At 44.9% G+C, this 24,005-nt stretch overlaps 1 protein-coding gene across 5 annotated transcripts in view; it reads left to right on the top strand.

Annotated features, from left to right (window-relative positions):
* Nucleotides 1-22,296, top strand: part of XPO6 (exportin 6) — a 51,162-nt gene extending 28,866 nt beyond the window's left edge. For 4 of the 5 annotated variants that reach the window (XM_080353688.1, XM_080353691.1, XM_080353692.1 and 1 more), the window contains 17 exons: nucleotides 1,984-2,110; nucleotides 2,882-2,991; nucleotides 5,250-5,358; nucleotides 6,166-6,258; nucleotides 8,250-8,319; nucleotides 10,051-10,210; nucleotides 10,923-11,015; nucleotides 12,369-12,513; nucleotides 12,946-13,092; nucleotides 13,856-14,045; nucleotides 15,220-15,375; nucleotides 16,681-16,795; nucleotides 17,267-17,438; nucleotides 17,870-18,031; nucleotides 18,846-18,944; nucleotides 19,893-20,123; nucleotides 21,593-22,296. In XM_080353688.1, coding sequence (XP_080209814.1) covers nucleotides 1,984-2,110; nucleotides 2,882-2,991; nucleotides 5,250-5,358; nucleotides 6,166-6,258; nucleotides 8,250-8,319; nucleotides 10,051-10,210; nucleotides 10,923-11,015; nucleotides 12,369-12,513; nucleotides 12,946-13,092; nucleotides 13,856-14,045; nucleotides 15,220-15,375; nucleotides 16,681-16,795; nucleotides 17,267-17,438; nucleotides 17,870-18,031; nucleotides 18,846-18,944; nucleotides 19,893-20,123; nucleotides 21,593-21,694 — 2,281 coding nt within the window. In that variant the 3' untranslated portion in view covers nucleotides 21,695-22,296. The remainder of the gene's footprint in view (nucleotides 1-1,983; nucleotides 2,111-2,881; nucleotides 2,992-5,249; nucleotides 5,359-6,165; nucleotides 6,259-8,249; nucleotides 8,320-10,050; nucleotides 10,211-10,922; nucleotides 11,016-12,368; nucleotides 12,514-12,945; nucleotides 13,093-13,855; nucleotides 14,046-15,219; nucleotides 15,376-16,680; nucleotides 16,796-17,266; nucleotides 17,439-17,869; nucleotides 18,032-18,845; nucleotides 18,945-19,892; nucleotides 20,124-21,592) is intronic. The other variant, XM_080353690.1, reaches the window with a different exon arrangement.
* The last annotated feature ends 1,709 nt before the right edge of the window (nucleotides 22,297-24,005 follow it).

The following is a 24,005-nucleotide window of genomic DNA, read 5'->3' as shown; positions in this document are numbered from 1 at the left end:
GTTTAATGGTATTGCCAGATCCTCGTCCTCTGCTCCTTAGACGTGTTATCCACAGAGATCGTTGGTGTCTGTGAGACCCCTCGGTATTCATTGCCATGGTCTGAAGTAGAGATGTAACTAAGATGTTCTGGAGACTGGAAAAATCCATCTGGCTTCTGGAGGAGTGGAGCTTTCCCTGAGCTGACCCTGTTTTCTCTGTGGAAAAGGCTGTGAGGATTTTCCATTTGTCACCCAAGGGCATAACTGTACATTTTATGTCCAAAACTAAAGACCTTACCATGTGAAAATGTTGTCCTGGCTTGGACTAAGAAAATCAGAAGCAAAACTGGCACCAAAGAAACTACCTTCAATAGACTGCCATGTCCAGAACCTGCTTGCCCTGGGTCTTCCCCTTCCTCTTGTGGTGCTAGTTTTCTTTTTGTTACAAAATCAGTGTGTTTTTGAATGGTTTATACTGCCAAAATAATAGTCCAGAAAGAGTAAGCTTAAACTGTTGTCTTGCTTTGTGTTTGGCTTTAACTTGAAGATCACAAAATGTGGGGAATGGCTAGTAAGGGCATCAGCAATGGCATGGTGGCTGCAGAAGGGACTTTGGGGCTGGCGGAGGTAGAGGCCGTGCAAGAATTTCAAGGGTCTCAGGTCAGAGCCTCTTTAGAAAATCAGAATGAAGAAAATTGAAAGCCATATTTGGGTCCGGACTTTTTTTGCTAGCTTCACTTTTGAAGTGTTAGGTCAGTGAGATGTGTTTAGTGATGCCTGGTCAAGTAGGCAGTGCCAAATAAAAGTGAAATATAATCTTTTTGCATATTCAAAATACTGTGCGTTTTTTGATAGGCTTGTAATAACCAACAGTGCTGCAGCTCTTTGTTAGGTGGCAATGCTTCTGGTCTTGAGCGAGGTTTCATTAGAAAGAACAGGGATTTTCCCTGAAAAAGAATTAAGAGTTTGCAGAGGGAGAGTGTAAGGCAGCTCAGTGAAACCAGGTTGTTCAAGCATGCCTGAAACTTTGCCAAGCCTGACTTTATTTAAAAGAAAAACTTGAAGTACTCTTGCCCTTACCATAGGGGAAGGGTGGGCTTCTCTGCACACACACGCCCTTATCACCGAGTCACCAGAGCTCTTGCTGTTTGTGTGATGCTGGAATGAATGGGTCCTGTATGCTGGTGGACTATTTAACGCTTTTTTTGTATAGGTAGAAATGAAGATGATTTCTAACCTCCATGAAGCTCACGTTGTGCAGGGTGTGATCTTATTCCACAAGAAAAACTTACTCCATTCTGGTCTTTGTAATTTTTCTCCAGCTGCGCTCTCAAGAACCCACCAGTGCTTGCACAGAGGTCGTGCTCTTGCTGGATTCCCTGAAATTTTGGTAGCAGGCTCCCTCTTGGATCTTCACTTCCTACAGTCCCAAGCATTGAGTAGTCCCATGCTTTGGAGGAAGATTTGTCCTTATAGTCCGGTTCAGAAGCTTTTAGATAGTTGATGTACATTGCAGAAGGAACTGTCCTTTCCAGCTCTCAGCTCTGTGGCTCTACCAGTATCTCGTGTAAATGTTTAACATGTGTATTGCTAACTTCTGCATTAACTTCTTGCTTCCAGCTGAATTCCTCCATGGTCCACTTTATTTCACTAATCCTAGCTGCATCAGTAAGATGATCCTTGCTATTAAATACTTATTTTTCTATGGTGGGAGGATTTGTGCTTATTTGCAGGCCTAATTTCATTTATATTTATCTGAATATTAAAGTTGCTTTTGACTAGACTGTCTTTTCTGCTGTTTCAGGTATTAATGGAATGAAGGGTTGCCCATCCCGTAGGTAATTGTTGCAGGGCTTTACATTTTAATTGTTCTACTGGCTGTTACTTGTAACTTTCTTTTTATTGGAAGGATTTTGGGTGAATTTTATCACTGTTTCAATGAAATTGCTTTCCCTTGTGGCATCCTCATGTTTTCTCAGTTGTGTTTTCTTCTTTCCCTTATAGCTACATTGAGAAGTTTACCGACTTTCTCCGTCTCTTTGTGAGCGTCCACCTACGAAGAATTGAATCCTACTCCCAATTCCCTGTGGTTGAATTTCTGGCACTGTTGTTCAAATACACTTTTCATCAGGTACAGCCCTGTGACATTATTTTTCCCTCCATCTGCTCCATGTTCTCTTGTCTTGTACAACAGGAGTAGCGTGGTTTCCCCAATGAAGTTGATACCTAAAGTTAGCCCAGAAAAAAAGCAGTTGTCTTACTGGCACTTTCCCAGTTGTGCTGGGGACTGGGAAATGGCTTAATGTGCTCTTGGATTTAGTTGGAGACAGTGATCACATGTAGTTACCTTGCAAGAACAACTTGTCTGGTGTTTAACTTTGTTCCTGCTTTTATTTTTGTTAGTGCTTGCAATGGACTGTCTGGAAAAACTTCTCTAGGTTGTTCGTTTTGTGTTTGGAGTGCTTTTCTTTCTCTTGAATCTGCCACTTTTACTGTATCTGGTGCTTTCCTTGTGATTTTTAGATGTAGCATTAAAAAAACAACTCCGTGGCTTTTGGAAGGTGTTACCTTGCTTTAGCAGCTGTCACAATGCAACTCAGCCCTGTTGACCCCCAGATGTGAATAATGACAAGCAGATCTATAAAATGCTAGGAGCTGATGTAGCAAGCCGTGGGATGGGTTAATGCTGAGACCACCCTTGTAAGTCCTGGGTTCCCACCATTGTGCAAAAGCTCTTGTTCACCTTTTGACAGCTATAAATCTCTCCAGTGACTTCCTAGAAAACCTGCAATAAAGCAAGAAATTCTTCCCGTGGATTGAAGTGCATGTTAACTCATATTTTTATGTGAAAACAGTCTTACCCTAGCTTGTGGTATTCATTGTGAATTTTGATGTATTGCAGCCTACCCATGAAGGTTACTTTTCTTGCTTAGACATCTGGACGCTCTTCTTGGACTATCTGACTAGCAAAATTAAAAGTCGCCTGGCAGACAAAGAAGCAGTGCTCAACAGGTAAGCATGCAGGAAGCTGCCTGGGCAGCAGCTGCAGAGACTTCATGGTCACCATGGAAGGACTGTGAGAAACAAGCCATTGTTTGTTCCAACTTCACATGTGGCTGAGTGCTTGCTGCTTCTAAAATAGTTGAGTATAAAAAAGTGTAAACTTAAGTGTTTCACACACATTAATTCAGAATAATTCAAACCAAGCAAATGAGGGCAAAAAAGTGTCGCTTGTGTGTGAACCTGGCAGCCAGAGAAAGCAAGATTTGCAGTCTGAAGTTGAATTATAACACAGTCTAGCAAATTTTAGAGCACATATTAGAGGAGGAGACCATAGAGTAAGTTGCCTACTAAATGTTCACACGGCTCATACAAGCAATTATTGAATTAGGAAGGGTTTTAAATTTAATTATGATTTTAAAATTCCTGTTTAAATGGAATCTGTATTTCTGAGAAATATCAGTGACACTGTGTTTGAAAGTTAAAAATTCCACTTGCTTAGCTCAGATGCTGGTTGTGTATATCAATTGCAACAGCAGTTGGCAGTGTTTCCTTTGTAGATGTTGTCTCCTGAGATGGGTGGCTTTCTTTTGATGAAAGTCACTTTCCTGCCCTTTAAAAAAATCTGGTGAATATACTGGTATCTTGTTCAAGTCTTGGAGGCTTAAAGTGCCATGGCTTGTGCCATAATATGTTCTGCAAAGTGCAGAAGGAAGCATCTTTCCCTTGAGCACACTAAATATAGGTGGTTGGTTTTTGAAAGACAGTCTGGCCTTGTAACCACTAAGGACAGATGTGGAACTACCTTACACGAGGCAGCTCTCTTCCTTTCAGCATGGGAACTGTGGTTTTTTTAATTTCTCAAGTAGTAGGTATTTGCATTTGAACTTTGCTATAATTTGTTCCTAATTTGCTGCTCTCTGCCTAGTGCTGTTGAACTCTGGCATTCTGCTCTTTCTTCATCTGGGTAGCATACATGTAACCTGTGTTATCTTGGTGTCTAATGGTTTGTTATGAGGAGAATTGAAACAAACAATAGCTGTCTCTCTAGGAGATCATGTCAGACTATAAACAAACAAAACCATCCTGTAAGTGCTTGAAGCGTGGACTGTTTTGTCAGAACTACCTCTCCTTAGTGACAACTTCTGCAGGTTTATTTCCTGCCTGCCCTCAGACGTGTCAGTGCTGCAGCACGACAGGCTGGGAGTGGTTACACCGCAGCAGCACAGATGAAGTTTCCTGTTCTGTGGTTTATAAACTTTGCATTTGGTACGTGTTACAACTTCTACTACTGGATAAGTTGCCAAATCCAGAGATACGTCATGTGGTTACAGAAAAGATCGTAATTCAGCCACTTTGCACAGAACAGCTTTCAGCTGCTTAGCCAGTGACACAGCTGACTTCTCTGACACTCAGATTGCATCATGCTCTCAGTCTCTGTCAGTGTATGCAAATGCCTGATTTTCCAACCTGATCCCACCTAGGAAAGAGTGTGACTTTTTGCATCATATCCCAGCTGTTTTGAGGGAAGAGGTTTTTTAAAACAAACAATCAAACCAACTCCCCTCAGAATCCCCAGACTTTGGTGTCACGTCACCAAAAATGATCGTGTGCTCAGGTGGCTCTGTGCTGGTTTTACAACTTGACATTATTCTTAGGTGATGAGTGAGGAGGGTCTTCTGTGCTCTGTCCCAGCTGCATAGCTCCAAGAGGTGACAAGGTATCTTTCTGTGATGTGCCTTCAGCACAAGTAGAAGAAGTGCTGGCTTTGTTTCAGAGGACAAGGGCCTGAATTCTTTGGCCAATGGTGTAGAGAAAGAGCATAGCAGGACAAATAACCTCTGGGGAGGTCTCCTTTTGAGACAGGCAGCAATAACTCTTTCCTGTTGCATCTGATCCTCGTTCGCTGCCCAAAAAGCAGAGCACCAGACAGAACGCTAAGGAGCATTTTAGCAACAAGAAGCTCTTGGTGCTGTTCATGTACATCTGTTGTTATTCCTGGCAAGCCACTCCTACCTTTCCTGTTTTGAACTCTTGGGCTGCTTCTATTGCTTAACAGTTCTCCCTTTCCCTTTCAGGGGTACAGGGATACCACATATTACCAAGGATGTTTCCTCAAACCTGTAAAGCTCTGCTGCAGGCTCTTCGCAGTGGCTCGCTTTAAACGGTTGTCTGTTCTAGGTGTCGTCGTTGCTGCAAGGGCTGTGGGCGCAGCAACCTCTGCAGAACTGTTTTATCAAACTCTTGCTCTGTTTTCTCCATGGTCGTAGGTACGAAGATGCCTTGGTTCTGTTGCTGACAGAGGTGTTGAATCGAATCCAGTTCAGGTATAACCAGGCACAGCTGGAGGAGTTGGATGACGAGACACTGGATGATGATGTAAGGAGCAGAGTTGAACAAGGACAGCTGCAGGTCTAGATATTAACTCTTGCACTGGTAACTCCTAGAATGTCTTTCCCAGAGCTTGTACTTTGGAGTACAAGATAGACAGCTGCTGCTTCACTCCATTCTTTTGTGAGATTTGAGGATTAAAGCAGCACAGAATGCTTTTAACAAAAATGTACTTAATCACACTGAAAGGATATGACTTTTGTTTTTAATTTGGTTCTGAGGGGAAAAATTATAGATACTTACGTTCTGATTATCAGAGGCATGAGGTGTCTGTATCTGGTAGCTTTGGAATTTTAAATGCTGAAATATCTCTGAGACAAAAGCTTTAAGTTGTATGTAGTGTTGGTGGTTTAATTTAAGTTTATTTCTCTTTAAGTCAGTACTGGTAAATATCTCAATACTGCTAAATATCTCAATACTGCTAAATGTGAAAGTGGAGTAGGTGGCCAGAATGGATGAGACCAGAGCACTGGAAGGGCAGGTTGTTCTGCACAACAGCTGCTTGTCATCTGAGGAGTAACTGTGTTTTAGGAGTGAACACTTGTGACTTATCACTCCAGGGAAACATGTATGTACACCCAAAGCGTGTGTTGGCAAAAATTATTCTTCATCAGGTGCCTGGCTGCATATGAGAATCATAGGAGCAGTATATCTTCAGTATCCTTGTGTCTGCAAAAGCCAAGCTCTGGGAAGGAGCTAGCTAGTCCCAAGCATCATTTAGGACTGACTAGTCTACAAAAAGCCATCTGTTTCCCTCTGGAAGTGCTGTGCTTACCTTGGTGTTTCTTCCTGTAGCAGCAGACCGAATGGCAGCGGTACTTGCGCCAGAGCTTGGAAGTGGTTGCAAAAGTCATGGAGCTCTTGCCAACTCATGCCTTCTCCACGCTAGTAAGTAGTTATCCAGACCAAAAGTGCAATGTGAAATGAGAACCAACTGCTGGAGTTTGTTACAAGCTGTTGGATAGAGCCACAGTGCCAAACAAGCAGATTTGGTTTTGGATGCAAAAACTTGGCAAGGAGAACAGAAATTGAAGGAAAAAGCTTCTTTTTTTGGCTTTGTCACATTTCTTGGTGTGTTTTTAAAGAGAGTGCTTCAGTGAACATCTGCATCCCACTTGCTCGACATTAAGCTCTTTAGAAATTCCCATCTTTCAAAGTGTAAATATTTGGCAGCAATTCTTCACTGTTGTTTGTCTTGGCCTTTATATTAGGAGGCAGCACTGTGAACTGGACAAGAATGTCATTATTAGGGCTTTAAGGAGGGTGAAATACTTGTTTAAATGAAAGGTTAGATACAGATGCTGGAAAGAGCGCCTTGGACTACAGATATCTGACAAACAGATAAGTGCTTCTCTCCAGCTAGTGTCACTGCTGTTGTTGGAATTGATGTCGTAAAAGTTGCCTGAGTTTGTAGCACTATAGTGGTTTTTGGGGAGTTGATCTTGAGGCTATAAGCCATTGGAGCACAAAATTCAAAGTAGTTGGTGCCTTTTTTCTGGGTGAGAAGAACGGCAAGTATAGCAGGGGGATCTCAAAGCAAATTCTGCTGGAGATACTGCGTGTCTGTGAACCTTCTGCCCAAGAAGCAGAGAAATCTGAGCTGCTGCAGAGGCAGAAGATGCTTGACCTGAACTGCTTTTTTTTTAATGGATTTCTGTTTTGTTTTGGTTTTTTTTAATTTAAGAAACATTGACTGAGCTAAGCACTAGAAGCATATTACTAGAAACTCTGAAGTAGTAAACAAAAGTAGAAGTTCCTCTGCAGTGTGTGGCATGGTGTGAGTCAGCAAGAGGCAAACAAATGGAGCAGCTGTTTGTGAGCAGACGGGTCATATGGTGAAGAGCATGTGGCTTCCTTAAAGTAACACATTAACATGAGGAAGACTCTGCTTTTTTCAAAAATAGTTCTCCTCCTGTGGTTATACAATGGTGCTCAACTGTTAGGCACAGCCTGTTAGAAACTTGCTAGTGAATGCTTTCCTTGAGCCCTATTAGTTTATTTTTGTACAGTGGATAATCTGAAGGATGCTCGAGCAGTTTCACGTGCTTTTCACAGCGGTTTGCAGTGCAGCTGAGCACTGTAGCTGGTCTGTCAGTAGCAAGTAATGAAAACCCTGTACAGCAGCTGCTATTTCATTTTCCAGTGTGGGACACAGTAAGGCTGTAGTTCCCTGTGCTGATGGATGAGTAAACTTTCATAAAACCAGCCACTTCAAATGTGATGACTTTGCCAATAGAAATTAAGCAGAGCTATGCCAGACTGAAAGGGTTGGAAAATATTCTTTCAGGTGGGATATCTAGGAAAAGGTCAGTGTGCAATTTTGTCCTGTATGTACACAAAGGCATTCAGGCACAAGGCAAATAAACCCCTTAGTAGATCCCGCGGCACTACCTTGCCTGGCCGAGTGCTGCCGAGAGGCCTTGTGGTCCCATTGGTGTCACCTGTTGCTCAGCTGAGTGTCACCAGGAACGGGTGTGTTTGCTGTTGGTCCTGAGCGATGAGGTTAAGCTGACGCTGATCCCAGACCAGGATGTATGACAACGGCTGTGTTGTTTGCTCCCTTGGCTGCTTTCCCTGTGGGCTTCAGCTGTTCTTGTGTGTGCTGACGGTGCTGCAGCGCTTCACTTCTGCGCTCTGGTACAGAGGCACCAAACCCATTTCTTTGATTGAATATTTGAATAGCTGCATTTTGAGAAGCTGATACTTATGGGTGAGGTGGGTGCAGGATCAGCCCAGAACCAAGCAACTTGCCTTTTCCCTAGTGCCTTTAAAAAGACATTTGGAGAAAAATAAGAAAACTGCTCTAACAGAGTAACTAGTAGTTGGGTGCTACCTATCTGCCAAGCATCAAAATAATGCTCATTTCTTGTCTCTTCTAGTTCCCAGTTCTGCAGGATAACTTGGAAGTGTATCTGGGACTCCAGCAGTTTGTGGTCACTTCAGGGACAGGTAATAACCAGCACTGTGGTCCTCACCCTTTGAATAACTGATTGCAAAAACATCCTAGAGCTGCTTTGGTGTTGCTTCTTCTGTATTCCATTGAGGATCTGAACACGTGTATGGTGACTAATGGCCCAGTAGTCAAACTTCAATAGCAGGCAAAAACCTAATTGTGTGATTTATTTTTTTTATTGGTGTAGTTCTTCCCTTGTTCTGGTACTTAAAATGGAGATACCATATGTCTTAAGAACAGATATGCAGCATCAAATACTGCAGTAACATGGAGGGATAATGGTTATTTTCCTCCCACTAAAACTGATTTCAGGAAAGGTTGCACTCCTGTTTGCTTTGGGCTCAAATCTGGTGTGAGGTTGTCCACCATAGGAACACTTTTATTTAAACTTGAATTAAAACCTTTGTGAGTCAATGAGAGATTGAACTATTTAGAATGTAGTAATGGTTTCTGAAGACTTATCTAGCTGGCATTTTAGGAGCCTTGTGTTTGAAGTATTTTACAAGGATCCCAGTGTTCTCAATGGAATAAAAAGCCTGAGTGTAGCTTTGTTGCTTCTTCCTGAGAAATAAGGGAAGTAGCAGTAGTGAGATCTGTGTGAGGGAAGATTGTAGCAAAGGTTATATTTAAGTTTTCTGGAATGGCTAGTAAAGGAATCTGTTACGTGTTCAATACTGCTGTACATGGCAGAATGGTGATGGTTGTATAGGCAATTCAAGAAAATACGCTTCAAATTTTAGGATCATTTCAGGCCTAGGATAAGCAATGTGTAGGTTTTTAATTCTGTAGCAATGACGTGTATCAGAAATTCATGTGTGCCGGCTGGGCAGCTGCTGGACCAGGAGCAGCAGGTCAGATGCAGCTGGGGATTCAGAGCTGGGTGATGCTGATGGTGCCAAACAGCAAACTTGTTGCTGTAAACTTAATCTGAGGTTAAATATGGACAGTGGAAAGAAAAACTCTTCGGGGTGTTTTGTTTTGTTTTATTCAAAACATGGTGTTGCAGAACATGTTTGCTTTTTTTAGTAAAAGGTCCGGAATATTTGGAGACCAGGAATGTGCAGCTGAGTGGTAGGACAATTGTATTGGTAATAAGACTGTTATTGGTTTGTTTCTTGTATCTTAGAAATATGAAAGTAAATAACCACACTTCACATCAGAAGCAAATACATACTTAATTCTATACGCTTCTGCTGCTGGAACCTTGATTGCCCTGTAGCCAGCAGAGGGAGTGTGAGTTACAACCTTTCTCCAGAGCTGGGGTTGCTTTTTGATGTCAATGGATAACCAAAATGACTCCTGTTTGTAATAGATATTAGCACCAAATAGAAGAAAATAAATGTATAAGTTAGTTGGCAACATCAGTTTCAACCTTCAAAGAGGAATTTGAAATGTGGCAGTTTGAACAGCTGAACTTGTCTCACTCAGTTGGACTGTCTCAGTCGCTTGGACAGTGCTCTGGTTTGAACCATGACCCTCTGCTGAGCTAGTTCAAGAAGAATGCTTATAATGTAATTAGAATAAACTTTGCATTTCCTGTAGCTTTGTAATTAGATTTCCCATCCCACAGAGCTGTATTTATTAGCCACAAGGTTACTCTTTTTTTGCACAAGCTTTTTGAAGTATGAGTTTTCAGACTGCCAGGCTCTTAGTGGCTATTAGCACAAGCGATTATTTACACTTAGATCTTTTGGCTTCATTGCTAATGAACCATAATGTCATTTCAGGTCACAGGCTGAACATCACTGCAGAAAACGATTGCCGCCGCTTGCACTGCTCCTTGAGGGACCTGAGCTCCTTGCTGCAGGCCGTGGGTCGTTTAGCAGAGTATTTCATCGGGGATGTGTTTGCTGCCAGGTTCAATGATGCTCTGACAGTGGTGGAGAGGTAGGTGTGGGAGGGGGATTTGCTGTCCCTTCCCCAGTACAAGGAACAGTTGTCATCACTGCAGTGAGAGTGAAAACCAAGGGGTTTTTCTGTCTTGCCTTGTTACGATGAAATTGAGAGATGAGTAACTGAGTGGCCAGAACCTTAAGTGTTACATTTGTCAATGCTGTGTTTCCCAGGTGGCTTTCTAAATCCCTAACCAAAGAAGTAACTAATAGAAGGGATTAAACAAAATCAGTCACTTGAAAACATTGAGGTCGTTGTTTTCCAGCATCTGCATTTGTGATGCAATGAAATGGGATATAGAGTCTGATTACTTCAGATTTGTACCTCTCAAAGCTAAATGACCAAAATCTCTTATCTGAAAAACTTCGTGAAAATTGAAGGGCAGACATCATTGGATTTTTTGCCTCCAATAACCTTAATTAGCACATAGTTGCAAATTACAGAATTTCAGGGCTTTACACAGCTGCCTTGGTTATATTTTTTCATTTCCATGCAGGAACATCATACTTGTTTTGTCTTATCACAAACAGTGAAATAGGCTTTAAATTATTTTCAACTAAATGGTCTAAATCTTATCTACGTATGAGTTAAATATTGACACAGACTTGCCAAGAGCTGCATTCAGATGAGATGTTCAAGTGGATTTGTACATGTATTTATCCATCTTACAGTCCCTTTACACTACCATATATGTATTTGCTTCCAGGCTGGTGAAAGTAACGCTATATGGATCCCAGATTAAACTGTACAACATCGAAACTGCAGTACCATCTGTGTTGAAACCTGACCTGATCGATGTGTGAGTACAAGATATACACTGCAAATTATTGTATCCAAATTTGGTACCTACCTGGAGGGAAGAAAGCACTGATCTCCTTAGTCTGGTGCTCTGACCACTTGCTTGGCAAATGTTCTGTAAAGTGCATATCTCAAGTGGTTGCTGGAGGGCACTTTCTTTTAACCGTTGAAGGTCAGGGCTGCTGCCAGCATTTTGTACCCCTGATTTCTCAAATTGATTTACTGAGGTTATTTAAAGAGAAATAAAATCACACTGGGAAGTAAAAATGCCTGTTACATTGGCTTTAAAAGCACACTGTTACTCTGGCCTGTACTAATGGCTATAAAAGCTTAGTTCTTTTGCAGTTTAATTAAGTGATAAAATAAGTGTTATAACAGCGCATTTTAAGAAATGGATCCACTGTTGGTATGTAGTTCCAGTTTATGGATTTTTTGCTATCTAAGTCAGATCTATGGCTCAGATAAAAGATGTTTTTCTTAGCTGAAGACACAAAACCCTGTACTTCTAAGACAAATCTGTGCCTTGCAGCTATGCAAGCCGTTTCTGAAACTAATACCTTCGATCCAGAAGTTGACATTAAGTGTGAAATCTTGATGCTGCTAGTAATAGAAAACCCCTCTGACAGCCTTTTAGAGACCTTCTATTCTTAATGTTGTGTAGTACAAACATGTTGCTAGCCAGCCCCTGGTTTGTGAGCGGAATTTAAGGTTGTGCTTTTGAACACAAGTGCTTATAGTAATTTGTGATTGTATGTATTTTCCTTGAAAATCCACACTAGATTTCATCATACAGTTCCCTGGACATCTAATAATCCCAGTTTACTAGCACTGATTTTCATGCAGATCATGCTCTATTAATAGTCTATTTTCTTTCCTGGTATAAAATAATTTAGAAGGGTTTTTTGTCTGTTGCTGAGGGGGTTTTCATCCTTTCCTCTGTCCAATGTCCCTGAAGAAACTTGTGATCTATTTTCTGATGCTAGCCTAGCAAAGATACATCATCAGCGTTTGGAGGACGCCTGTCTGTGTGGTCCCAAAGAAACGTCATGTCTCAAATCTTAACAGGGTGCTGTGCCCAAAGTAGAATTATGAAGTACAATAATAGTTTGACCTTATCAGGTTATAACTTTGTCTCATTGGGTGAGTCCAGTTACAGCGCATCATTAAATATACAGGATACAGGACAAAAAAAATAAAGAAAAAGCTGCCAGGTTTGGGAAAGAATACTGGGATTATTAGACAGTGTCATGTCAAAACTACCCACTGTACTCAGGACTCGTGCCCTCGTGCAACTGTCCTGCCAGTCTGCCGTTTGTCCCGTGTACACATCTCACCCTGCTCTGCTCCTCCGCAGCCACGCGCAGTCCCTGGCAGCGCTGCAAGCCTACGCGCACTGGCTCGCCCAGTTCTACAGCGAAGTTCACCGGCAGAACCCGGAGCAGTTCATCTCTCTCGTCTCCACCGCTCTGGAGGCAATCACCCCCCTCATCAGCTCCAAGGTACCTTTGCTGGCGCTGGGCAGCGCTGTTGTGCTCAGATCTTTAGCCATCTGCTCTGGACTACACATGGATCCTAATGTGGGTCAGTCTGTGTGAGCTGGATGTTTGTCTTCCAGAGTCACAGCAAATGTCTCATGTGAGGTTAGACCAAGAGCAGTTCTAAAAAGAGCTATAGGTCAATTTAATACGAGAGTAAGCAATTTACAGGCATATAACTTCAACCTAGGGGCTTGAAAGTGGGGACATTTCTCTCTTCCACGGTATTAAGGGAACTGACTTGTGCTGTGATTGGCAAATAAACACTATAAACTGTCTTGCTTGCAAAAACCCGGCAGTGGCAGCTTGCTGTGCTATGGGATGCTGGTGTTGCCTCATCTGGGTCTGTGTGCTGGTGTCACTGGGCAGCCTGACCGCATGTCCCCTCTGTTTCAGGTGCAGGAGAAGCTGCTGCTGTCTGCGTGCCACCTGCTTGTCTCTTTAGCAACCACAGTGCGACCAGTGTTCTTGATCAGCATCCCAGCAGTGCAGAAGGTGTTCAACAGGATCACGGACACCTCTGCTCAGCGGCTTCCTGACAAGGTGATCTGTCTCAAATATGAAGAATGTAGATGAGGTGTAATTGGGAAGCTGTGCCTCAGTTCTTACTGTGGTGAGGTATAACCTCAAAAAAAAAAAGGGGGGGAGTGGGCAGCAGGTACCTCTGAACTGTGGATTCCTATCCAGGAATCCCAGTGATATGGTGTGTCAGCAATGATCTGTTTCAAGCAACATTGTAAGGAAAAAGCACAATTGCACTTCTTGGATCTTATTCCTTTCTCGCTTACTGACATAGTCCCTGATTCTGCATCATTTTTACAGGCATGTTGATTCTAATGTACAGCAAGAGTTTTCTGTGAAACTTAACATTACAATTCCACACACCTTACTCCAAGTTAGTATTACAGAAGTACTGCAAAGCTACAGTGGAGGTTGTGATATGGTTGTACAATGTGCTGGCATGGAGGCATAAAGTGCTATACAAGTCTCGCTGTGCAAACCAGACAAGGACTAATTAAAGTGGCGTCGTCTTTGTTTTAAAGATAGGAAGAACAGAATTACCATTGCAGGGAAGGGCTTACAGAGCTGGGAGCTGTTTCCAGCCCTTAAGTGGTGGAGCTGTGCTTCTCTTAGCTTGTGGATCTGGGAGCTTTCACTTGGGCTCACCTTCTGCTGTTGATCTCTTCCCTCAGACAGCAAGTGGTGCTGATGTCATGGACAGCTGTGAAATGGGTTGTGCTCTAGCATAAGGTGGATAGTGAGCACAGTAGAACTTTCTCTTTGCTTAATGTCTTTTTGCTTCTAGGCCCAGGTGTTGGTGTGCAGAGCGCTGTCAAATGTGTTGTTGCTGCCCTGGCCAAATCTTCCAGAGAGTGAACAGCAGTGGGCAGTTCGCTCCACCAACCACGCCAGCCTAATCTCTGCCCTCACGAGGGAATACCGCCAATTAAAATCCAATGTGATCTTGCCGCAGAGGAAAGTGCAGCTGGAGGACAGTAAGTTCCAAGTTTCTTGTTGTGTGCGGTCTTCCAGCAGCTGCAGTGCAAACTGCTGATAGGCATCATTAAGCTGGTCTTCTAATTATTATTTTGGTGGAGAAACTCTAGTGTATGGGGAGGGCAGGGAAAGAGCAATTATGTTTTATTCCTTTTTCTAGAGACCGTTCTTCTGTGGGTGTGCACAGGGCAGTCTCACACCAGGCTGTCTCTAAACTTCCATCAAAGTACTGTCTTCCTCAGTCATGTGGGGAACATGGGAGCAAGTCTGTGATAAAACTTCGAATAGCAGTGATTGCATTTGGAGTACTTAACAGCCTCATGCTGGGACTCCCGTGCTATGGTATTAGAAATTCATACTGGGACTCCCATGCTATGGTATTAGAAACATTGACTAGAGGCAGTGTTGATGAAGACAATGGTTATAAAAACGTAAAGGGAAAATAATAATTTCTTCCAGACTCAAGAAGCACTGTAGAGGGTGAATATATGTAGAAGAACCCTGAACTGATGGGGGCCAGGGACCTTTGGAAGTTTCATTGTATGTTTTGGAACTGCTTTTTGGTGTCTTTTTTTTGTTTGAGAATCACTTGAAAAATTGTTTAGAAGGATCCATTGTCACAGCTTCTGACCAGCCTGACGAGCTGGTCAGCTGTGTGCAGGGACAGAGCGTGGGAGAGGCTGATTTGCTCCTCATGAGAACATCAGCAGACTGGTTGAACTGGGTTGAACTGAGCCAGTTCTCCCAACCTTTGGGTTAGCTTATTCCGTGTGTATCACTCCAGCTGTTACTTTTAGAAACAGAAATGTGCAGTGTGTTTTGTCATAATGTGCTGCTTTTTTCTTGGCTGGTGTTTCTTTAGTATTAGTGTATTGCAGATTATATTGTGTGCAGCTCTCCTCAGTCTCTCCACCTTAGTAGTTGAGCAGTGGGTGCATCTGTTGGGCAGTAAACCTGTATAATTTAAGAAAGTGAGTACCCACAGTGACCTAAATGAACCTGTTTAAATGTTTAAAATGTGAACACATGCTTGGGAACATTTTTTTACTCCAGCCTGGGTTGGGTGTGTATGTAGATTGTTTTAGTTACTGTGTGTGTGAACTTGTCTTAATTTCTTGCCTCTGATTAGTAGTTTTGACACATGTGGGAGATATCACCTCTCTTATTTTGCAGCCAAAGTGATCATCCATCAGACACTCAGCGTTTTAGAAGATATTGTAGAAAGTATCTCTGGAGAATCCACCAAGTCTCGGCAGATCTGTTATCAGTCGCTGCAAGAATCCGTGCAGGTCTCACTAGCCCTCTTCCCAGCTTTCATTCATCAGTCAGGTATAACCATAGGACAGGCTTTAATGCTGTGAGTAGCTTTATGACCCACTGATAACATCCAAAGTCCATCAGCGTAGGATGGTGGTTGTGTTCATGTGAAGTGTGAGGGTTTGCTGTGCCTGAGTGTAACGTGAGTCTGAACTTCTGGGTGGGCTGGGCTGCATCAGAACAGGAAAGGGAGATCTTCTCTGCCATCCAGATACAGGCATGAAGGTTTGTCACGCGTCTGGAAAATTGAGATGTCTTGTCATGTGTTCTGCACTGAAACAAGGCTGGAGATCGATCCTGACCACCAAAAGAAAAAAAAAGCTTTAAAATACCCTGTCTGTCTGTATTTGCCATTTACATTCTCTCCAGTAGCTCGCAGAGAAAGTGGAGTAGATTTCATCAGATTAGGTCAAATGATGTGGGTTTTTTTTTTTTGTCCTGTAAAACAAAAGCTCCTGAGATGTAACCAGGACTGTTGCTTGGCAATCTTGTGGCCAGCAGCTTACATCTTGTATCACATCAGGGTAGCTCAAATGCCCAGGACTACAGCAGATTCTCTTGTGAAAAGCCAGACATTCCAGGAAATCTTTTGGAGCTAGGTGGGATTTTCTCAGAAGCAAACATGTGCGGAGGGAAAACAAAGTTGGAATGCAGAGAGGATCCAAGACAGCAAGCTGATGCTGTGACCCCAGTGAACTGTTGTCTTCAGAGCAGGCCAGCATCTTGTGCAGGTGCTGTTTATGGGCTATAACAGGCTGTACAAAGGAGCTGAGCAGCTCAAGCTGGTTATTCAATAAAGCATGTTGGGACTGATGAAGAATTAGCTGCAGTGCTGATGAGCTGACTGCGTAACCGTGCGCTGAAGATGCATCTGAAGTTGGAAGGGGCTTCTCAGCTCCAGCCAAGAAAAAAATATAGAAGCTGGGTTCTGTCTCGGGCCATCCTGAGCTGGGAAGCTCTTGTGGATTTCCTTATATTTCTTGTTAGCCCTGCGTGAGCGGTGAGCAACTGGAGATGGGCCCAGAGCTGTCTCCAAGAGCTCTGTGTAGGCAGACCAGACTAAGGGCCTTGCTGATAGTATCGTGTTTGTTCCGAGTTGTTCGATACTGCCTGTACTTGCCATTCCTGGTGGTTTTCAGAAATGGATGAACAATCTTTAAGCCCTGCAGTACCAGCTGTTGGTTTCAGTTGGAAATGGCAACCCTGCTGTTAAATTTCCAAGAGTAAATGGGGTTTCCTGAACAGGAGGAGCCAATCTCACATAAAAAACTTGAATGTTATCTTAACATCTTTTTTGCTTTCCTGTTCTTACCTTAGATGTGACAGATGAGATGCTGAGCTTCTTCCTCACTCTGTTTCAAGGACTGAGGGTGCAGATGGGAGTACCTTTCACCGAGCAGATCATACAGACCTTCCTCAACATGTTCACCAGGTATTGTCCCCCGTTGGTCACTTTTCTTATCCCTTAGGATGATTTATCTTAGAAAGTTGCTCACACAACTGCTCCCTGCCCCTAAAGAGTGTGGTGTTTCCAACTCCTTTGTATCCAGACTTTTGTCATGTCCCAGGGTTACACGTAAGGAAAGTTCTTCTGGGTCCAAACTCACCCAGCCCATGCACATCAGTCATAATTTCAGCTTTCCCATGGGCTTTCTGGAAGTGTGTGATGCTGAATTGGAGTTTCACGTTACGTATTAGCTCCTACCCAAGATCTGGGGGTATCCCAACAATCCCAAGCTTTTGTTGGGGAAGGTGATCTATCAAAACCTAGCTCTCTCCTGTGGCTTAACGTACTTGGTCTGTATTACTTGAGCAAGTTTAGAGGCACTACCTGCTTTCCTTTAAATTAGGTAAGTGTGCAGATCTCTGGGAAGGTTCCTACGCAATGATTTTTTTGTTGTAGGGAGCAGTTGGCAGAGAGCATCCTCCACGAGGGCAGCACTGGCTGTCGGGTGGTGGAGAAGTTTCTGAAAATACTACAAGTGGTGGTACAAGAGCCAGGCCAGGTGTTCAAGCCTTTTCTACCCAGCGTCATCTCACTGTGCATGGAGCAGGTCTACCCCATCATTGCAGAGGTAAGACTGTTCTCACACAAGGTGAAGGAAGAGGAAGATGGGAAGGGAAGATGTTGCTGGGGATGTGGGAGCAATAAAGTTTTTTGCCTTTCAAGACCTGTAAATGTTAGTCCGTGTGTGGGGAGAACTGGGTGACTAGGCAGTGGGGATTGGAAGCAGTATGAGTGGAGGATTTTGTCAAGAATTGTTGAAGAGGCTAAAACTACAGGTGTGCTCAAAGCAGGAGGTAAAACTCAAAACTCAGTGCTGTGTTCTTAACATCACCCAACAGTTGCTGAGTTTGGTGCCTTCCTTAGGAGGAAACGCTTTCATGCTCGGGTACCTTGGCTGCAAAGCATCGCCCTGGGTGGCACCTGCCTGGGTGCTGCAAGCAGAGGGATCCAGGGGATGAGTGGGATTCCAGCACAGAACTTGTTCTCCTCTCCTCCTAGCGCTCATCTCCTGATGTGAAAGCAGAGTTGTTCGAGCTACTTTTCCGGATCCTCCACCATAATTGGCGGTACTTCTTCAAATCTAGTGTGTTGGCTAGTGTCCAGAGAGGAGTAGCAGAAGAGCAGATGGAGAACGAAGCACAATTTAGTGCCATTATGCAGGTAATTCAGCTATTCCCGCAGTTGTCCAGAACCCTTGCTACAACAGAGCATAGACTGCTTGCAACAGTGCGTTAAACATGTGGGTGATGGGGGCTAGACTGTGTCCTGAGTGAGGTCTTGCCTTCAGGAACCACCAAAAATCAAAGCATTTGCAAAGTGCTGTTGCTGATGTGCTCATAAGGCACAGTGCCTCCCTGCACAAGGAAGCAAGCAGTGAGGAAGGAACCTTAATTCCTTCCAATGCCTCATACTGCATCTGGACCTAAAAATATATTGCTGGCCCTGACCTGTTTACTTCTGTTACAAGTCTTGTCATTAGCACTGCGACAAATTGCCAATGCAGTAGAGTATTCTTGAGACTAAGATGTCTTTTGGTTTATATGGACTTGTTCTATGCTTTACTGTTGGATCTGGTAGAGAGGGGTCAGTGGGTTAACAGGCTTTGTCCTGGGGAACAGAGAAGGCAGGGCAGTGTGCCAGCCCATTTGTGAGCAAACTGCCTGCCCAGGGAGCGGTGCTCAGCAGCTTTGTTCCTCTTCACCGCAAGCTTGGCCCACCTCTTCCAACAGACCCAGCTTAGTAACTGTTCTGCAACGATATGGCCATGTTTCCATTAAAATTTCTTCATTCTCTTTGGTCTGGCAGCATCACGGTTGACTTAACTGCCTGTCTTGTTAGTTTGCTGCACCGAGAAGCAGCAGAGGCTCCCAGGGGTTTGTTCTGGTGTCAAGGTGGAAATGATGTTTTTCTGCCTGGTAGGTCTGATGTTCATTGTAAAATTAGTCACCTTCCTGCAATTCTGCTTTGTTCGCAGGCATTTGGCCAGTCCTTCCTGCAGCCTGACATTCACCTGTTCAAGCAGAATCTCTTCTACTTGGAGACGCTGAACACCAAGCAGAAGCTGTACCACAAGGTGGGTTCTTGTTGACCAGCAGATGCTCTTCTGAGGCTTGTTCTAAACTGCTCAGAAACTGAAGGTCAGGATTTTGGGGGCTTTTATGCCACAGCCTTTGGTTGCTGCAATCCTGATGGATGCATTGCTGGTGGTGGCATTCCCACCTCCCTGATTCTGCTGCAGTGGGCACAGGAGGATCCCCACTCCAGTCAGTCAAACCAAAGTCTTGATGGTGTTTCCTCTGGTGACAATGAGGGAAAACAGGGCATGCACAGTGACACTGCAGTTTGTCTGAGGAAGAAGAAATTGTGGTCATCTGTGGCACAGTGCCAAGTCCCTCCAGCATTCTCACCTGAGTCAGCAGCAGGGTAACTGTATTTACAGTCAGGTCACTGCCAGGTGGTTGTCTCTGCTGTCATGTAGGATCTGTCACCCAGACCCTCTAATTTAGAGGGTCTGTTAGCTGCTGTCAGGAAGGATTAAAGTTGGAATCCAGGGTCTTGCCCTTCTGGCCGGCCTGTGAAAGCAGAGCTTTCAGGTTTGCATCTGTGGTGACAACTAAAGGACAGCCTGTCATGTTTACAGCTGCCTGTTGCAGCCAGATTCCTTGTCTTTCAGGAGCACCGTGCAGGCCTAAAACTGGCTGGAGTTTGAATGGGACCTGATGCTGTTTGCTTAAAACTTGGGTCAGACACGTGTGACGGAAATCACTGTTACCTTTAAAGCTGAAATTAATCCTAGCTCACTGTAGCCATTTGTGATCTTCTCTTGGAAAATTAGCTCTGTGCTCACAAGAGCGCAGACCCCACTGATTGCTCAGAAGCTGCTGATGTTGGAGTGGCCCTGTGCCTGCTCTGACCTTGATGAATTTGTACTTCTGAAGTGCTGTGCTGGTTGCTGTGGTCCCTCTTGTGGGAGAATAGCTGGTGCGAATATTCCTGACTGCCTGCTTCTCTCACTGTGCAGAAGATCTTCCGGACGACCATGCTGTTCCAGTTTGTAAATGTGCTGCTTCAGGTGCTTGTCCACAAGTCGCACGACCTGCTGCAGGAGGAGATCGGCATTGCCACCTACAACATGGCCTCAGTGGACTTCGATGGCTTCTACTCAGCCTTTCTCCCTGAGTTCCTGGCCAGTTGTGATGGTGTGGACTCGAACCAGAAAAACGTGCTGGCAAGGAATTTCAAAATGGACAAGGTAGGAAGGGGAAATGCTGCAGCAGAATGTTGGTATTGCCAGGATGTACAGTGTTTTTCTCCTAGAACATGATGGCAGACAGCCCTGAGCTTCTCAGGACAGTGTTTTTAGGCAGGACCCCTTTTGTTGCAAACGCTCCTATGCTCAGCAATGCCTCGCCAAGAAGTTTTTGCTGTAGGTAGCCAGACTGCTGAATGCTGTGGGAGTCAGGGTATGTGTTTCCTGGAGGAAGTTTTCGTAGGGCTAGACTGACACTTTCTGGAGTGGGACGCTCAGATCCTTGCCAAAATCTCACTCCAGCTGATGGCCAGTTCTTTGTGGGTCATGTCTGCCCTGTGTTCAGGATTGGTGAGGCTGCACCTCAAATCCTGTGTTCAGTTTTGGGCCCCTCATGACAAGACCTTGAGGTGCTGGAGCAAGTTCAGAGAAGGGAACGGAGCTGGGGAAGGGTCTGGAGCACAAGTGTGATGGGAGCAGCTGAGGGACCTGAGGGTTCAGCTGGAGAACAGGAGCTGAGGGGAGACCTCACTCCCTACACAACTGCCTGGAAGGAGATTGTAGCATGGAGGGTGTTGGTCTGTTCTCCCAAGTAACAAGTGATAGAACAAGAGGAAATAGCCTCAAGTTGCACCAGGGAAGTTTAGATTGGACATTAGGAAAAATGTATTCACTGAAAGGGCTGTTGGGCATTGGAACAGGCTGCCCAGGGAAGTGATTAAGTCACCATCCCTGGAGGGGTTTGAAAGATGCGTAGATGAGGTTCTTAAGGACATGGCTTAGTGGTGGACTTGGCAGTGTTGGGTTAATGGTTGGACTTGATGATCTTGAACGTCTTTTCCAACTTAAACAATTCCATGATTGAAGACAACAGCAGAGTAGCTGCAATGCCTCACAGTTCTTTCAAATTCCTCATACGAGCATGGAACAAATGGGGGGTCTGTAACCTCCTGGGGAACATTATGGCAGTGCAGCAGGTCATGGTTCCCATCTGCTGAAGCGGGCTCGTCCATTGAGTGCTTCCTCTCCTGTGGGAGGGAGTTTGAAACCAAGGGAGAAGATAGGAAAGGAGCCTGGGGAGAATCACTGGACCCTAGGAGGCATTTGCTCTCCAGGGAAACTGGCCCTTGTTACAGGGTACGTGGCACCCAGGAGCCTTGGCAGCAATACAGCGAATGGTGGTTGCTGCATGTGGCCACGCTGTGACCATTCATGTGGTGCCTGACTGCACAGCGAGGAGCTGGTGCTGTGAACAGAGCCCGGCTCTCTGTGGTCAGCTCTGCGCACAGAGCAGCTCTGGAGCATCTCTGCTCCCTGCATATGGGCTGCAGAAACTGGGCTCAGACTCTGGAGGAAGGGGTCTGTTCTCCTGTATGAAAATACAGGTGGGTGTCTGGCCCTCTTGGTTCCTCTCTGCTGTAAGATGGGTATTATTCTGTTTGCGGTACAATGTGTTGTTTGATCTTTTCCAGGATCTGCCATCGTTTACCCAGAATGTGCACAGACTGGTGAATGACCTGCGTTACTACAGACTCTGCAATGACAGTTTGCCCCCTGGAACTGTGAAACTATAGTTGCTGCACTGGACTCATGTTTTGATCACTGTAGGGAACGGATCTATGTTTTGTTTTGCCACCACCTTCTCTCCTCCCTGGTTTCATCAGTACTGCAGGACGCGGTGTCTTGCACATGGGCACATCTTCTTGGATTCACGCACCACGCTTCCTTTTTTTTGTCCTCTCCCAACCCAAAGGCCCCCAGCTGGAGTCAGCACTGTCTGCAGGATGTGTCTTAACGCCCAACCACGGGGCATCTCAGCTGCACGGAAAGTCCTCGCGCTGGGGTTTTGTTCGACTAACGTAGCACTTTGTTGCTTCCAGAGATTTCTGTGGAGTTGTCTTGAGAGATCATGTACGTATCAAACGTAAGGCAGAAGCGCCAAAGACTACTTCAGACATTCGTACCTTCGTGTCATTCCACCTTCCTGCCCCTGCCCAGCTCTTGGAGGAGGAGACTTGTGATGTTGGGACTGTTTTGGCACTTCTGTCACTCCCTTCGTTTTTAAATTGCCTTGAAAACCTCCCTGCTGTTTGTGGGGATTAGAGACTTTTTTTGGGTTTTTTTAAACGTTTTCTCATCATTCCATTGTGATACTAAAACAACATGCTTAATGGAAATAAAGTGCTTACTTTGTTGTTTTAAATAACTTGTAGCTTGTTTTAGTTTCCTTGCAGGGCCTATTTGTTGCCAAGCTGTTCCACTAGATCAAAATGCTGCTGCAGGCAGCAATCCGTAGCCTTTCCCCAGGATCAGGCAGGAAGATAGGCAGCAGGTCCCTGCGGTGCCCATACTGCACCCTGGCTGCAGAAATGTCTTGTCCGGGCTCCCAACAAGGTCAGCAGCTCCTGAAGGGTGCTGTATGGAGCTGGTGCACATCAGTGCTGGCTTCTTTCTCCACTCTCCCATTGTTGTATTTTATTTACCACGTGTGCTCCCTAGTGTGTTCTGTTACCTGTGGTGATGTTCTGTTTGTTCCCCTAGCAGTCTCTTGTCTGAATTGATCAAGAGCCACCTGCAGGAGGAAAGTCTCTGAACATTCACAGTGTTGCATTGTAGGAGACCTGAGCTGAAGGCCCAGCCACTGGCTGGAATGACCCGATAGCAGCATCTGGGCATGAAGGACCAGGCTTTGTAGAACTTTTGAATCTCTGATCATGCAGCTGGGAAGGATTATTTTTTCCCCTGAAGTCTCTGGTCAGGTAGCCCATGTAGAGTGTTAAATCAAGCTTAGTTACAAGGGCTGTGTGGTGGGAACAGCACTGGTCACTGTGAGGGCAGCAAGCCTGGAGGTGGTGTGGTTAACATGGGTTCTCCGGTAAAGCTCTGTAGAAGTGGACTTGAGTGACATGGCTGCTTGTGGACATCCAGGAGGCATCAAGGGTGAGTTGGAGTGTAGGAACACTTGCTTCATGGTTTCTTTACAGTTTTGTGGAAAACATCATGCCATGCACATGTTTGCTGTTCGGTGATAACATATGCTGTTTGGATAACCTGTGGACAGGCAGAGCCTTGCATCCAGTCGGTCTGAACTGGGACCAGTTTGATGTTTGTGCTCCATGCCCTGGAGCAACCAGCTGGAGTTGAAAGTTGCATGTGAACCAGAGTCCAGCCTGCTCAGACCATGCCTCAGGTACAGTCCCTGCACCCAAGGGCTTGAACCACTGTCTGCAGAGGTCACAGGTGTGCGAAGACCAGTGCGAAAGTGGGTGGTGATTGCCAGCAGACTGCGGAGCTCTGACCAGCCAGAAACTGCACCAGGAGCATGCGGTTTGGAGCAGACAGCTCTGGAGTAACTCAGTGTCACCATCTGCACTTAATAACTACCAGAAAAATCAAGGACTCCAAGTTTTAAGTCTATGAAGATGTGGTGCATGCTCCAAACCTGTCCACAGAGCCTTTCCCTCCTCCTGAGCTGCCACCCTAGTCTCTAGTGCCCTGCTGCAAGCTGTGGTGGGGGACAGCACCAAGCACCCAGGGGGTGGTTTCCCTCAGAGATGGGCTGAGGGGACTTCACCTCTTAATGGTATGGCTCTCTGGGCTGGTGCTGCTTCTGGTTCTTGCAACACATTGAGTTGACAGAGGGTGAAAGTGCATATTTTTCATGTTTTTAACCTTGCTGAGCATCTGGTCAAGGGCAGTAGCTGGAAGGTGGCCAGAGCCCAAGCTGGAACCTGCCACCCCTTGTGCTGAAAGCTGATTCTCCTTCCCCAGCCATCACCCAGCGCTCTGTGTGAGCCAGGCAGCTCCCTGGATTAATATCAAAAGGCACCTGATTTCTGTGTACCTGGCTGCCTTATTCTTCCTCAAAGAATGCCGCATTCTGTA

Source organism: Nesoenas mayeri (assembly GCF_963082525.1).
Source record: "Nesoenas mayeri genome assembly, chromosome: 15".
Classification (NCBI taxonomy): domain Eukaryota; kingdom Metazoa; phylum Chordata; class Aves; order Columbiformes; family Columbidae; genus Nesoenas; species Nesoenas mayeri.
Note: the sequence above shows the minus strand (reverse complement) of the source record. Positions and strands in the feature narration are given on the sequence as shown.